We start from the raw sequence: 17662 nt of genomic DNA, 5'->3' as shown, positions 1-17662 counted from the left end.
TCAAAAACTCTTTATACATTTATCATTCTTGATACTTACTTCTTCTGCTTTCTCCTTTCCATAGTGATCCAATTGTTCTTTTAAATGATTATTTTCATTGATTAATTCCAAGTATTTGTTTTCCAGCACTAGATGATGTTTGTCATTCCGAGCTTGAAGTTTTTTTATAACATTATAAAATTGAGTTTGGATATTAATAACCCCATCTTTTTTAATGTCACCTTTGTTCTGATAGTCATGCAATTGGTCTTCATGCAATGTAGTGTCACTTTGTAGTTTAGAAATCTTCTCTCTGGAAGCTTCCTGCTTTCTGAGGTGTTCATCCCTTTTTCTTTGTTCATATTGAGACCTGTGTTCCATCCCCATAAGTTGGAACTGTCTTTGTTTTAGGTGTCTGTTTACCTGTTCAGTAGCCAAAGTCATTACTCTGAGAGTACCTCTTGTCTCACACAGCTCGTTTTCTAGGTCACTTATTTTTATTTCAGACTTTAGATCCTGTTGGGAAGGAATCTCACTACTAACTTTTAGGTTAGATACATCAATATTCTTTTTTTCCTGTGAACCAAAGTCTTTATCTCTTGCTCTCTGGAAAGCAAGTTCTAGATGTCTTTTTGGTGTTGGACTTTCACCATGATAGTGTGGAGCAGCACCGGGTCTGGCAGGGTGTGATTTGGATTCTGTTTCTGGTCTCTCTGTGCTTTGTTTTTCACTCTCTAGTGTGAAATTTTGCACCACATTCTCAGCTTTCCAAATATCCAACTGTTCTTTGTATTGGAATATTTCTGGAAGTGTTTCCTCATTCAATTTGTGTGCCCATGGAAGTCTGTCATTCTTTTCTATTAAAATTTCAGTATTCACAAAGCACTTATTTTCCTGATTCTGATATTTTATTGTGTCCATTTCCAGTTTCCTCATAGAGATTTCATCCTTTCCCTTGTAATATTTATGCGATAGCTTGTTCACTGTCCCATCACTAGTAGAAACCTAAATAAGACCAAGGATACATTTAGCTACCACTCAATAAAGTGACATTTCATAATTCTCACTGAAATTAAAGAATAACCTGTACATTTATATGGTGAAAGGGTTTCAATAAATAGATACCCCACTGAAGAAAAATTAGATGTAAACTTCTGAGCTTATAGAAAAAAAAATTCCAAAGAGTTCAAAAGTTAATTAAAAAAATAGATCTAAGAGAGTAAAAGAAAAATGGAATTTAAAGAATGTCAGAATTGCCAGGTGTAGAGGCACATGCCTATAATCCCAATGTCTCAGGAGACTGAGGCAGGAGGATTGCAAGTTCAAAGCCAGCCTTCAGCAATTCAGTGAGACACTGACTCATTCATTCATAAATAAATAAATAAATAAATAAATAAATAAATAAATAAATAAATAAATGGCTGAGGATGCATCTCAGTGGTTGAGCACTCTGGTTCAATTCATGATTATTAAAAAAAGTAATTAAGGATTGAAAAAATCTGCATTACAGCAGAATGAAAGACTAGAATAAGTGATTAATTAGTTTTCCAATGTAAAGAGATCATTTTTCAGAACAGAACCAGAGAAAAACCCACATATATACAGTTATCTAATACTAGATAAACACACTATAAAACATACATTGGAGAAAGGATAGGTTCTTCGACAAATGGTGCTGGGAAAACTGAAAATTTCTATGTAGTAGGAGGAATATAACACCTATTTCTCACCCCACACACAACTCAACACAAAGTGGATCAAGGACCTAGACATTAGACAAGAGATCCTAGGCCTATTACAGGAAAAGACAGGCACAAGGCTCCATCATGTCAGTGTAGGAACTAAATTCCTCAAAAAGACTCTTAAAGCACAAGAAGTAAAATCAAGAATCAATAAATGTGATGGTATCTTTACAGCAAAGAAAACCATAAAGAATGTGAACAGAAAGCCTACAGAATGGGAAAAGAATCTTTGTCACTGACACCTCGGATAGAGCATTAATCTCCAGAATATATAAACAATTCAAAAAATTAACACACACACAAAAAGAAACCCCACAAAAAACAAATAACACAATCAATAAATGGACAAAAGAACTGAGCAGGTGCTTCAAAGAAGAAGATGTGCAAATATTTAACAAACATATGAAAAAAAAATGTTCAACATCTCTAGCAATCAGAGAAATGAAAATTAAAACTACACTGAGATTCCATCTCACTCCAGTCAGAAATGATAAATATAAAGAATGCAAGTCACAATAAATGATAATGAGAATGTGGGGGAAAGATTCACTCATACATTGCACCAAGCAATCACTCAGGGAAGCAGTATAGATATTCCTCAGAAAACCTGGAATGGAATAACATTTTGACCCAATTATTCTGCTCCTCACTGTATTCTCAAACAATACTATAGTAACACAGTCACATAAATACTTATAGAAGCTATTTACAAAAGCTAAGCTGTGGAACCAACCTAGGTTCCTCTTTCAACAGATGAATGGATAAAGAAAATGTGTCATATATACACAATGGAATCAGCTATGAAGAATGAAATTATGGCATTTGCTGGTAAATGGATGGAACTGGAGAATAGCATGCCCAAGTGAAAATAAGCCAGTCCCTCAAATCCAAAGTCTGAATATTCTCCTTAATATGTGGATGCTAACACATACAAATGTGGGGGAGAAAAGAATAGAAGTTTGTTGGATTAGACAAAAAAGCTGAGAGGGGATGAGAAAGATAGTAGAATGAATCTGACATCACATTTCTATGTTCATATATGAATACATGACCAGCAAAACTTCACATCATTTTTGACCTCAGGAATGGAATCCTAAATAGAAGAAGTTATATGTTATGTATGTATAATATGTCAAAACACGTCTACTGTAATATATACCTATAAAAATAATAATTCACTATTTCTCATGTTGATCCACTTTTAGAATTATATTATCTACACTTTAAACAGTTAAAAATTCCAAATATTTTATTATATAACTATCTGTTGTAATGGCTTCAGTGGCAAATAAAAGAACATTTAACTTTAAGAAGAATAAGTTTGCAATCTGACACCTCATGTATTCAACCAGCTAGTAGTAAAAGCCTTAGCTCTACATCTACTGAGACATACAAAAATTCCCCAAGGTCTTTTCCTGAAAGTATTCCTAACATATTCTGTTTTCTAACATTTTGCATCCAGGAATGAGAATTGCATCTATTGATAAATGACAGATGTAGGAACAGCACTAAACACATGTATGTATATCAATGAACAATGTATCACTATTCTGAAAAGGAGCACAAAGCTAAAAACATAGGCAAGTTGCAGGATTTTCTCCAAGTCTTTTGCCTCTGCTTCTAGTGCTCATCCACAAAGCCAGTTATTTCTGTCCTGTGAATGGATAAACACCAAAGAAGAATTGTGTTTCAAAATACAAATGCCAAAAAGGCAAAATGTATAAGGCTCTACTCAGAAAACCCTGAGATTGCTACTCAGTAGCATTTGTTTCATCTCAGTGAAATATGAAACATGAGTAAATATAAAATAGGGAAAATAAATGGACCTTATTTATTGGGAACAAATACCAGTAATTTATTTCTAAGAACATATTATGGTATGCCATTGTTTCCAAAGGTGTTTTGTACTGAAATAGAAGATTACTTGGAGCAAAGTGTTTGTTTCTCTCCTCAAATGTGAGAAAATAATATACAAAACTAGAGTATTCACTGGCCCCACTTTTCCTCCTTACTTAACAGTGGGAGTAATAATATACATCAACACAACAAGGGAGTGAAGTCATTTCCCCAAAATAGAAGATCTACTATTAGAAGCAAGGGTTTTGAAATCATAAAAAATCATCTATTCCTGTGGAAAATATTAAAAGTCTTTTCTCTTTATAAGGTTACTCTGAAAGTCATCATGGGACTCCTGCAGAGAAATAGAGTTGAATTAAGAACATTATTTAATTCAATGGGACAAAAAAATGGCACCTTCACCTCCAATATATGTACATTTTGGTTATAAATATATGGATTTAAAACCTTCTATATGTTCCCATGATGAATACTGGCAAATAAAAGAACATTTAATTTTAAGAAGGATGTTTAACTATGTTACACACACACACACACACACACACACACACACACAAACACAAACACACACACTCACTCATTTGAAAACAGGAAAATAATTCAGAAAACATTTCCTTTTGCATATGTTTATTTCTTTTTGCTTGCAAAGATGTTTTACTGAAATTTCATATTGTAAATTCTAGCATTTGGGTCTCACAGAAATTGTAGGTTTCATTTTGTCTTGCTAAAATCTACAAATGTGTTTCAGCAAGATTTTGTCTGCATATCAGCAGGTGATAGAAAGTCTAAAAGGTTAATTTAAGAGTGGTACCTTCAAGATTAAAAAAGAAATCTAAAAGGTAGATTTATTCTTTATGAGTAAATGTCTTATATTTCAACTGCACAAATGACAGATAAATTTGGCTGAGTAAAAACATTTCTAAAATACAGGCAGAGATGTAATTGTGAGACACATTTTTAAAGGAGATATGCATTTGGAATGGTCATTGTAAAATTATCTATTACTAGTAAGCATTTGCAAACAAACACATTTCCCTCAAGATCTTAATGAGTAAATAAATTATAGTAATTTTACAATATAATTCCTTGACATTTCTAGTAAATAAACTAGAATTATACATGTCAGCCTAATAGAAGACAACACTATAAACTACAGAGTGTGGTGTGTCGTTTCCAAGATATTAAACCTACCAAAATGATATGTAACTTTAGTGATTTGTAAAAAAAGTAATGGTATCATCTTTATAAAATCTGTGAGATTTTAATGTACTACATTCAAAATACTGGCTATATTGGGGAAATCAAATAAGAATCAGGTTACAAGTAGAAGATATCAATATATCTGATATGTTTATGACTTTCAAAATATCCTATAGCAAATGTCACAAAACACTAAGCTGAGTTTAATGTGGGTGCTGGGATACCAGTTTTTTAAAGTATTTTAAAATTAAAAAAAAATTATAAAAAATGTTTTAACTAGTTCATAGTTATTTAGTCTGTATCTTAACATAAAAAGCCCTAAATTGGTATTCATTTCAGTGATCAAACTCAACTTCTTCATTCAGGAAACAACTGCTAAACATCTTCGGGATGCTAAGATTTGCAGTAACTAGTTTTGCCATAGATGTCATCATTTAACTTTAAAGTCAGATAACATTGTGTTTTAAATCAAAATAGTAGTTCACACAGCACATACCAATGCTTTTGGATACAACACATTTCATATAAATGGAGGTCCTGAAAGTCTTTATTTCCTGTGGTAGATGTCTGAAGTGTATGGAAGTACACACACACACACATGATGACTACATGTTGGTGAAATTGCCAAACAGCACATTCCTCAGACCACATTGCCATGGTTAAGTAAAACATGGCCACATACAGTAAATTAAAGGGATTTTATAATACTGCTGATGAAATAAAGTAAAAATTTGAAACTTTACTGAAGGTTCATTTACCTGATTAAAATGATTTCTTGTACTCTCCAATTCTGTATCTATTTTACAAGCAGAGATTTCAGGTTGGTTTCTCACTTTATCCTCTTTGTTATATTCTTTTTCTTTTTCTTTTAATGGGTAATTACTTTTTTCATGCAACATATCATCATTTTTTCTCTTCGCCTCTTCTTCTTTTAAGGTACATCTGAAGTTAAATATGATTACCTTTAAATTGATTTTTGCCAGAAAACAAAAATGTCTTTTATATTCTGGTTCTTTGTATGCTGATTTAGTATCCTAATAAAAATTCTATGTTCTCTGTAGCTTTTCTAGGTTCATATTTTTAATTTCTCCTTTAATATTATCTAAAACATTCATAATTGAAAAGCAATAATAAAATATTTTTTGTTATTTGGTAAGTTTCTATTACTAGTAAATCCTTTAGATACTACAGAAAAGGAATTTTGAAATGACTTCGTAAAGTGACAAGTTAAAAGTGATTTATTGGCACTATCATAGATCCTTCCAAGTTAAAATGATAATTTCAAGTCAAATAAGTTTTAAAGTCTTGTCGTTTGTTTATATACAAACTTATGAATTCAGTAGTAATAAGATTTTGTCTTCATAAAATGTGTCAGCTATATCTACAATTGGCTTACAGTGTAACAACATATTCAAAAATTCTTCTTTCAACATGTATCTTTTGTTATATATACTATACTATAACCCAAAACTGCCATAAGAAATCTAATACCTGTTATTACACTTTTTATGTTTCCTTTATGGTAACACTTTCAACTTGTTGATCATTATGTATTTTACAAACAACTTAAAACCCCCTTTTGAACAAAAAAAGAAGCTAATATTTAATCCAATAATGAAGAGTAATGCCCTTCACGGATGGATGGAGATATATATATATATATATAAAATATGCATATGATATATATATGTATATATATATAATATGCATATGTATATATATATGTATATCTATATATAACACACACAATGGAATATTAGCCATGAAAACTAACTTTATTTTAATATATATTCTACTGTCATGTATAACTAAAAAATATATATGTTTTTTCAATATAGAAATCTGAACAAATTTGATTTATGAATAAAAATGAATTTAAACAAATAACTTATGATCAGTTTTCATTTTATATTTTAATGAATGTTAATGCTAAAAATGTAGCCGAGGGTCTAGCTCAGCACGAGCACATTACATTAGTCACACAAAACCCTGGGTTTGATCCCAAGCATCAGAAGAAAAACTATAAATCTGTAAAAACATGTTTCAGGGCAGTGAAAAATGCCTCATTGGTGGAATACAAACTTTCTTGAGAACAATTTAGAAATCCTGATCAAATATCTTTTTAAAGTTCCCCCACTAAAACTAAATAACTCTACATTGAATTTTTTTCAAAAGTAAACAAAAATATAGAAAATTATTTTTCTTTAATTTTCTTTTGTTCTCACCCCCATCTTTGCTACTCAGGATTGAAACCATAGGAACTAAACCACTTAGCTACATCCCAAGGCCTTTTTCTTTTTTTTTTTTTTATTTGGAGACAGGGTCTCACTAATTTGCTAAAACCTTGCTAAGTTGGTGAGGGTTGATTTGAACTTTTGATCCTCCCGTCTCTGGCTCCCAAGCTGCTGAAATTATAGACACATACCATGGCATCTGAGTAGAAAATAATTTTTTTCTAAATAATATTTCTTCAACTGTTAATTGTAATGAAAAAAGTTAAAATATAAACAAATAGCAATCCCAAACTCTGTTTGTTAAATAAATAGATTTAACAAAAATAAGCAGTTGGGTTTCCATAGAGACATTAAAATTGTGGTGGGAATAAATATGCATTTAGTCTTTAGAAGTAATCACATTTAATAATGAATGTTATATCATTTGTAAGAATTTTATATTTTATTCAAGTTTTATCTACTGCAAAATGCTAACAGATAAGTCAACAGTTAAAAAAAAATCTTCTTCTTATTTCTACTAGAATAAAAGAAAACATGCCACCCTTTCTTTAATGTAGGATGTAATACCTCAAATTGTGAAGTTGTTGTTTCAATTCTGTATTTTCTTGCTTAAACTCTGATACCCTCTTTTTTAGCGCATGAATCTCATTGTCCAGTTGTGCATTTTTTTTTACATGTAGCGAACACTGTGTGCAGTGACTTTTTTTAAGTTTTATTATTCTTTGAAGTGATAGAACTGCTTTCTGGGTTTTTGATGGGCTAACAGAATCTGTCAGAAATAAAAGAAGACAGAAATAAAATATATGAGAAAATATATGAGTAATTTACATATATTAGTGCTATATATTTCACATGCATTATTCATACACAAAACCAATGAGTGTCTAAACATGTGATACATTATGCTTCACTCTGCAGATAAAGCAGATGAGATAAGACCCCTTTTGTTCTTTATCTTAAAGTTTAAGGGAGAAGAGAGACACATAAAAGATTATTATAATTTTAGACAGATGATATAAGAGTTTGTGATCTAATAAAGGAATCTGATCTACAGAAAAGATTCCTTGAGGAAAATGGGAATACACTGAGAAATGAATAGAAAGCAGGTAGAATATGAAGAACAGTATTCTTTCCAACATAAAAAATGTTCTGAGAATGTTATGCAACCTGGGTCTATCCAAAATGAAGTAATAGATACAGATTCAGTTTCTACCTGAAAAAGCCAAAATCAAAACACACAAACTTCACTCATACCTTCAGTCACGTCCATAATTGAAACTCCCATTTTCTTACCACATTTTGAATTGGCTGGTCTTTTTATTCTGGTACGTGAATGAAATTTCTCTGCCTGCACAGCTTCTTTTTCCTTCATTTATTTCCTGTACTCATTCTCTCTGCCTTTCTCAATGTTTATTCCCACTTCTCCTCTCTACTTCACAATTTCCAACTCCCCTGTGATCTATATATGTCTTGTATAGAAACTAAAAGGGACAATCCCACTGTAACCTGCTGCTGGACTTTTGGTCTTAAGAGAGACAACTCATTATTTTTCTCACTTTTTAATTATTACCTATTTACTAGGTTCATTTCTCCAATTATTAGAATATATCAGCACTCATGTTAGAAATCAATATTCTATTCAAGAACTGTGAAGAGTGTGTAGTTCTTACCATGGACATGTCCGTCTGCTTTCTCTTTTGCTCTACAATGTTTCTCTCCAGATGACTGAGAAACACACATCTGTGGATGACCTTCAGAGAATATCTGCAAAATAAAGGACCCTGATGAGCTGCATGAAGACTTCATGATCACTCTTTTAGACATCATCCAAATTTTGGTCTTGAAAGCAGCTAACTAAAATGTAGACAAGAACAGACTGAAAAGTCATACTTTCCACAGGGCAACTTAGCATTCTGCTCCAGATGAAGCTGAACTCTTATCTTCCAATGGCTCCTGATTTGGTAAAAGCAAGATGGATGGTTTGTTTTATGAACATAGCAGCACAATTGTTTGGGGCACATAAATTGATAATTGTTATGTCTTGTTGGTGAGTGGTTTCCTTTAACAGTATATAGTGTCTTTCTTTATCCCTTTTGATTAATTTTGGCTTGAAGTCTATTTTATTTGACATGAGTATAGCCACCCCTGCTTGCTTCTGAGGCCCATGTGCATGGTATGAATTTTCCCAGCCTTTCACCTTCAGCCTGTGTGTGTCTTTTTCTATCAGATGAGTCTGCTAAAGGCAGCATATTGTTGGATTTGCTTTTTTAATTCAGGTTGCTAGCCTATGTCATTTAATTGGTGAGTTTAAGCCATTAACATTGAGGGTTACTATTGATATATGGCTTGTACTTCCAGTCATGTTTGTTTGTTTGTTTCTTTCTTTCTTTATTTATTAAGATTTGGTTTATTTTTCCTCTTTGTTTAGTTTTTCATTCCCCCCCTTTAGTGAGGTACTGCCCATTGTTGTGTTTTGTTGTTGTTTTTTATTTCCTCTTCATGTAGCATTTTGCCCAAAATGCTTTGCAGTGCTGGTTTTCTGGCTGTGAATTCTTTCAACTTTTGTTTATCATGGAAGATTTTTATTTCATTGTCAAACCTGAAGCTTAGTTTTACTGGATATAAAACTCTTGGTTTGCACCCATTATCTTTCAGCTTTTGAAAAATGTTGTTCCAGAATCTTCTCACTTTCAGTGTCTGTGTTGAGAAATCTGCCATTTATCTAATTGGCTTACCTCTAAATGTAATCTGCCTCCTTTCATTTGTAGCTTTTTATATTCTCTCCTTGTTCTGTATGTTGGATATCTTCATAACAATGTGTCTTGGAGTTGGTCTATTATGATTCTGTATGTTTGGTGTCCTGTAGGCTTCTAGTATTTGAGAAATTATTTTGAAACCTTTTACTCCAATAAAATAGAAGATAGTGAGGGCATTGATAAATTTCTTAAGTTATATGATCTGCCCAGATCGAGTCAGGAGGACACACACAACTTAAACAGACCAATATCAATTGAGGAAATAGAAGAAGCCATCAAAAGACTACTAACCAAGAAAAGCCCAGGACAAGAAGGGTATTCAGCAGAGTTTTACAAAACCTTTAAAGAAGAAATTATACCAATACTTCTCAAGCTATTTCATGAAATAGAAAAAGAGGGAGTACTTTCAAATTCATTCTATGAGGCCAACATCACCCTGATTCCTAAACCAGATAAGGACACTTCAAAGAAAGAAAACTACAGACCAATATCTCTAATGAACCTAGATGCAAAAATCCTCAATAAAATTCTGGCAAATTGGATACAAAAATATATCAAAAAGATTGTGCACCATGATCAAGTAGGATTTAATCCCTGGGATGCAAGCCTGGTTCAATATATGGAAATCAATAAATGTAATCCACCACATCAATAGACTTAAAGATAAAAACCATATGATCATCTTGATAGATGCAGAAAAAGCTTTTGACAAAATACAACATCATTTTATGTTTAAAATATTAGAAAAACTAGGGATAATAGGAACTTACCTCAACATTGTAAAAGCTATTTATGCTAAGCCTCAGGCTACCATCATTCTGAATGGAGAAAAATTGAAGGCATTCCCTCTAAAATCTGGAACAAGACAGGGATGCCCTCTCTCGCCACTCCTATTCAACATAGTTCTCAAAACCCTGGCCATTGCAATAAGGCAGATGATGGAAATTAAAGGCATTAAAATAAAAAAGAATAATTGAAATTAGCACTATTTGCAGTTGACATGATCGTATACCTAATGGACCCCAAAGGTTCTACCAAAAAACTTCTAGAACTAGTAAATGAATTCAGCAGAGTGGTGGGATATAAAATCAACACTTATAAGTCTAAGGCATTCTTATATATCAGTGAAAAATCCTCTGAAAGGGAAATCAGGACAACCACCCCATTCACAATATCCTCAAAATAAATAAAATATTTGGGAATCAACCTAATAAAAGTGGTGAAAGTCCTTTACAACAAAAACTACAGAACACTAAAGAGGGAAATAAAAGAATATCTTAGAAGATGGAAAGATATACCTTGTTCATGGATAGGCAGAATTAATATCATTAAAATGGCCATACTACCAAAAGTATTCTATAGGTTTAATGCAATGCCAATCAAAATCCCAATGACATTCCTCACAGAAATAGAAAAAGCAATCATGAAATTCATCTGGAGAAATAAGAGACCCAGAATAGCTAAAGAAATCCTAAGCAGGAAGAGTGAAACAGGTGGTATAGCCATACCAGATTTCAAATTATACTATAGAGCAATAGTAACAAAAACAGCATGGTACTGGTACCAAAACAGGGGGATAAACCAATGGTACAGAATAGAGGACACAGAGACCAGTACACAAAATTACCACTACCTTATATTAGACAAAGTTGCAAAAAGCATGCAATGAAGAAAGAATAACATCTTCAACAAATGGTGCTGGGAAAATTGGAAATCCATATGCAACAAAATGATATTGAATCCCTTTCTTTCACCATGCACAAAAATTAACTCAGAGTGGATAAAACAATTAGAAATCAAACCAGAGACTCTGCATCTAATAGAAGCAAAAGTTGGCCCTAATCTTCATCTCGTGGGTGCGGGCTCCAAATTCCTTAATAGGACACTGAAAGCACAAGAGTTAAAATAAAAAATCAACAAATGGGACATATTCAAACTAAAAAGCTTTTTCTCAGCAAGAGAAATAATAAGTGAGATAAATATGGAGCCTACATCCTGGGAACAAATTTTTACCCCTCACACTTCAGATAGAGCGCTAATCTCCAGAGTATACAAAGAACTCAAAAAGTTAAACAACAACAACAACAACAACAACAAAAACAAATAAGCCAACCAACAAATGGGCCAAAGATCTAAACAGACACTTCACAGAGGAAGACATATAATCAATCAACAAGTACACAAAAAAATGCTCACCATCTCTAGCTATCAGAGAAATGCAAATTAAAACCACTCTAAGATACCATCTCACTCCAGTAAGAAAGGCAGCCATTATGAAGTCAAACAATAACAAGTGCTGGTGAGGATGTGAAGAAAAGAATACACTCGTACATTGCTAGTGGGACTGCAACTGGTGCAGCCAATTTGGAGAGCAGTATGGAGATTCCATTTGACTCAGCTATTCCCCTTCTCAGACTATACCAAAAAGACCTAAAAAGAGCATACTGCAGGGACACAACTACATCAATGTTCATAGCAGCACAATTCACAACAGCTAGACTGTGGAACCAACCCAGATGCCCTTCAAAAGATGAATGGATAAAGAAATTGTGGCATTTATACCCAATTGAATATTACTCAGGAGTAAAAAAATAACAAAATCATGGCATTTGCAGGAAATGGATGGCACTAGAGCACATTATGCTAAGCGAAGTTAGCCAATCTCTACAAAACACATGCCGAATGTCTTCGCTGATATAAGGGACGTGACTCAAAACAAAGTAGGGAGGAAGAGCATGAGGAGAAGATTACCATGAAATAAGGAAAAGAGGAGGGAGGAAAAAGGAGGGAGAAGGGGAAATGCACAGAAGACAGAAGGAGACCCTCTAGGTTCACAAAATACATATACTATGGTGTGAGGGGAAGGGAAAGGAAAAAAAAGAGAGATATATAAGTATCACAGTAGTATGGGTAGACAATAGAGATGAGAAGGGAGGGGAGGGGAAGGGGGAGATGGAGGGAAGCAGAGTACAACTGACCCTAGGATTGCTGTATGTATACACATGGATGTATAACGAATGTGATCCTGCAATCTGTACACGTGGAAAAATAACAATTCATACCCTATTTGACTCAAATGTATGATATGTCAAGATCATTGTATTGCCTTGAACAACTAATAAAAAAATAAAAAATAAAGCAGGATGGATGTAACAGAAATGGAATTCCTTGATAATACAATAACAGAAATGTATGTACTCTAAGTGTGTAACCAACCATATCTCACAACCCCACAAGAAATGAGAATGCATTAAATACTTAAGCACTCTTGAGAAATATAATTAATATTGTGTTGCATTACACATTTTAAACAATGAACTTACAGATTTTTTTAGTGTTAAAATATGAGACTTCATGTGATAAAGAGTTGGAATTATGTGATGTTGAGCAGATAAATTGATGTTGGACTTTCCTCATTTTGGTCATCATAGTCTCTGAAGAGCATTTTTAGTAAATGTTTCACTGAGAGTAAATCCAGTTCAATAAAATGACAAAGTAGGATGAAGAAACGTGTTTTTTTTTTTTAATCTTACTGTTATAAAGCAGCACACAGAATCTGGGTAGAATAAATAATATGTTCCTCTAAGAGTGAACTAAAAAGTACACCAGTGAAGAAAGATGACAGCACAAAAATATACAGTACTTCCTGACTATTTTTCAGAGCTCGAGTTATATTGGCTGGTGTGTGCTTTCTGGATGAAAAAGAGCAGCTGTGGGAAAATCACTGGAGAGAGCCTCAGACCACATAAAACCCAGAATTTTGGCTTTTAGAATAGTAAATGAATTGATAGGGTGTTGTGAACCATCCATGGGTTGTGTGTGTGAGCTATGCAAACATTTGGGTATATGAGGAAAACTGGTCTGAATTTGCTGCCCTATTGGGCTCTGCAATGTATATGCGCCTTTTCATTCACTCTGTCTGTGATCCCCACACTGCACCTGAGATGGTGTGAATTTCCAAAATGTCAGCCAAACTGCTGACCAAGACATCACCAAGAAAGACTTCACCCTCCAAAACCTGACCCCTTTCTTTATTTGGGTGAATATTCTATGAATGTCTTCTCCCCAATAGGTGGGTTTCAGGTATTATGTCTCTCTTTGCCTGCCTCTGTTGCCTTTCTTTGACTCCCTTGTGGGAGCTGAGGCTGAGAAGCCATACTGACCCCAATAAAAAGATATTTTCTGTGTCTGTGTGGTTATTTAGTTCCAGCCCAATTCACCTGGAGTGACCCTGATTCCATCACATGTCTGCACAATAGGAGAAATATCCTGCTGCATTGTTAGGGAAAAATTGAACGGGGTAGAAAAAGGGAAGCTCCTCTCTAGTGAGATGAGGAGAACAATTCTACCAACCCCATTTATTAATAGAGAAAAAAGTAAACACTCACATATATTGTTTGTAACCCTGAAAATAAGAACTTCCACTTTGAAAAGCAGTGTGGAGTTTCCTCAGGAAAACTAGGAATATAATTACCTCAACACCAAGCCATAATACACCTTGGCATATATCATGAGAAACTAAAAATCAATTTATGAGCAAGACACATCAACACCACTGTTTGTAGCTATGTAATTTATACAACAAGTTATACAATCAGCCCAGATAAATGAATGGACTGCAAATTCCTGCTAGCAGTGTCTGGGTACTGGACAGAAGCCACCTTTACTCAGGGTCATTTTTCTAGTCATTTCTCATAGAAGATCAAAAACCCCAATATTTAAAAAAATCTTTTTCAATATTTTACAGTGCTCTGGAGGCATATCACAACACTATTCTTGACAGGTCTGAGAGAGAAAATGAACGACAGAGACACAAGAGCTCTGGGCAGCTACAGCAGGCCTTGTGGTCTATGGAAGGATGAGAAAAACCCAAGGTACTTTCATTCTCATGTTGTGTTTGCAGTTCTGTGACATCATGCCAGGGAAGTGTCTGGTAGAAAACTCATACCATGCATCACCATATATGTGAGCAGATATCCCAGGTGAAGTCAACCCACCATGATCAGTGGCTTTGGAGTATTTGCTTCCATTTCTGCTACAGAAGTGATTCTAAGATCTTCCCTTAGAAGAGAAAGATGATTTAAATGGTCCCTTCTGGTCGACCCCCTTTTGGAAGTGTCTGTGTGAAAAATCAGAAAGCATGGCCTGACTTGTACTTTGAAGGTGCAGCTGCAAGTTCTCCTCACAGGATGGCAGCCATTTGACTTGATACTGTGGGTTTGTGACAGAGACTGAAGGGAATGTGGTAAAAACTCTAATCATCAAGAGGTGTGTTGTGTCAACTGGACAATCTATACTGTAGAGGCCAACAGGGGCACTGCACATTGCAAATAGGTGCGTTGAGAATAGTGGTTGTGAGGGAGAAAAGCTGTGCAGTAGTTCAAGATACTTAAAGATCCAGGAGAGTTAGGGGCAAGGTCTGGTGAGAAGATAGTTTCTTGCATTTTTTCCAGAAAAAAAGCACAGATTCTGCCAACAGACTTCATATACCATGCTCAAAGAGAGTGCCAAAAAACCTCTCAGACATTTGGAATCTTGTACACCCCTGAGATCACTGACTGCAGGAGTCCCCAATTGGGGTATGCATCAGAGACCAGTCTACAGATTCCATGGTGAAAGGATTATCAGAAAGATGTACCCCCCCCATCCCTGAGTGAAAAGAAAAGTACTGAGGGTGAGTTTTCATCTGCACTGAAAACCTTCCCTAAGCATCCCATGCAAGGAGCTGGGCATAACTGAGAGAAGCTCAGCTTGTGTTCTCCACTATCATGTCACTACCAGATTAGGTGTGTTTCAGCTGTAGAAACCAGAAAAGTTGGACTACATCTGCCTTCAAGCAATCACACCATGGTTTTGGTTTTTATAATTGGAGATTCTAGACAGAAATTCCTCAATTTCAATTTCATTAACAATAAGAAATTTTGTTTTTATTGCTGCTCTAGGCTTTTGTGTGAGTTGTTGTGTATGGAGGATTCCTCATTATGTCTTTCCTCATGTTCCTTCTCATTTCTAAAATTTTTGTCTCCTTTCTTATATGTTTCCCCTATATCACCTCTTCTTGCCACTTCAAACCCAATTCTTTCTCAGTTTTATTACTTTTTCTCCTTATTTCCTCCTACAGCTATGTTTAATCACATCAGTTTCGTTCTCCTTTCTTATTGAATTACACCCAAAAAATTTTATGACCACTACTGACTGTTTTTTTCAGCCAGGTGTATACTGTTATTTCTCACCACACCTCGCCAGTTTGTGAACTTATAGAGATCACTTACAAGCATTTTCTTTAATAGGTAATATATGTTTTGCTTTAAATTGTCATTCTTACTGGAGGTTATTATCTACTCTTAGAAAGATCCTGGTGGGAGAAACTAGCACCTTGGTCATTTAAAGTTGGGTACTTCACGCTGAGATATCACCCCTGCCCAGGGTGTTTGCACTAAAAAACACACACATATCCTCGGAAGAGAAATCTATCCCAATGCATGCAAAACCTCGGCCTTTCTAACACAGACAACATGAGAAAAAAATGCAAAAACACATCAAATTCCTTAATTCTCCAATAACAGCATTCAAAGGCTTTTTGCTACCACTCATTAAGGAGGTTGGATAAAAATGTTTAATAATTTTGAATGTCTTATGGTATGGAAAGAAAACAACAACAACAAAAACAAACAAACAAAAAAGAGATCTCATTCTGGGAAGTTTCAATTTCCTTAATAGGCCATTGTGTATCTTCTTTGAGGCTACTATTTTCATTGACAGAGACACTGATGTCTAGGCTGTACGAAAATCTTTCACTTTGGCATGAAAGCATGTTCATATGTAACTAAAATTGAGCCATTGGAAAGGACCATCTTTTACCATAAATGCTCTCAATGTCCATTGCCACTCTATATGCTCATTAATTAAAATAGATATTCACAAAACCACTTAATTTTAACTTCTCCATCATTTATGGGAGTTAAAAAAATGGAAGCACAAACAATATCCAGAAAAATTTCTGCCTCAATCACAAGGATAATGTATATATATATATATATATATATATATATATATATATATATATATATATGTTATCATGAATTCTAATGCTATTTTAAGATTCATAACCAGTTAAATTCTTTTAGACTTGAATATTAAATCATCATCTTTATATTTCAAAACACTGTTATAAAAGATAACTCAATTTGCCCTTATTACTTTCTTAAAACAAGTAATACATGAGGAAATCCAGAATTTAAAAGTAAATGTATACATACCTTTGGCTGCTTATTTTTGGTGCCATTGAGACCTTCCTCCTCTTCTTCTGATGATGAGAAACAAAGAGGTTCAGCTGAAAAATGTATGTAAATTTACTTAAACTACTTAGAACATTTAGAGAGAATGTTAGTCTGTCAAAAATAAAAAGTAATATTAGGTGATTATTACCTTTTTAAATTGTTTATTAGTGGGGTATACTAGTGTGTGATCAGTGATTTAACCCCAAAATATTGCAACATTGGAAAGTGCTCTGCCAGAGTTGTATCCAAAAGCATATGTATATATATTGAGACTGGGTCTCTCTAAAGTGTTTTTTCTGGCCTGAGACTTGCCATGCTCCTGTCTCAGTCTCCCAAGTACCTGTGTTTAGAATTGACCCACTGTACCCAGCAGATACTGACTATTTCAGAGAATGTTTTTAGTGATAAAAACTTCAACAGTCTACCTGGGGAGAACTAGGTTTAAGACAAAAATATCTCAAAAGTATATCCACTCAAGATGAATAAAAAGTTGTCAGAAGTAAATTTGAAAAACACTATAGAAATGTGGGGATTCACACAATTTGCCATTCTCTTCCTCATAATAGTAACTATTTAAAAACAACTATTCAACTAGTCATTTTCACAATGACTGA

General features: G+C 34.0%; 1 protein-coding gene across 1 annotated transcript in view; it reads right to left on the bottom strand.

Moving 5' to 3' along the window:
- Nucleotides 1–17662, bottom strand: part of LOC144368099 (ankyrin repeat domain-containing protein 26-like) — a 38787-nt gene continuing 21125 nt past the window's right edge. Inside the window, exons 6-10 of the mRNA XM_078026614.1 lie at nt 17028–17101; nt 8683–8776; nt 7580–7781; nt 5537–5720; nt 1–984 (exon numbers count right to left, since the gene is read on the bottom strand). Coding sequence (XP_077882740.1) covers nt 1–984; nt 5537–5720; nt 7580–7781; nt 8683–8776; nt 17028–17101 — 1538 coding nt within the window. The remainder of the gene's footprint in view (nt 985–5536; nt 5721–7579; nt 7782–8682; nt 8777–17027; nt 17102–17662) is intronic.

The sequence above is a fragment of the Ictidomys tridecemlineatus genome, chromosome 2 (assembly GCF_052094955.1).
Source record: "Ictidomys tridecemlineatus isolate mIctTri1 chromosome 2, mIctTri1.hap1, whole genome shotgun sequence".
In the NCBI taxonomy this organism is placed as follows: Eukaryota; Metazoa; Chordata; class Mammalia; order Rodentia; family Sciuridae; genus Ictidomys; species Ictidomys tridecemlineatus.
The sequence above is the reverse complement of the archived record's forward strand: the minus strand, read 5'-3'. Positions and strand labels throughout refer to the sequence as shown.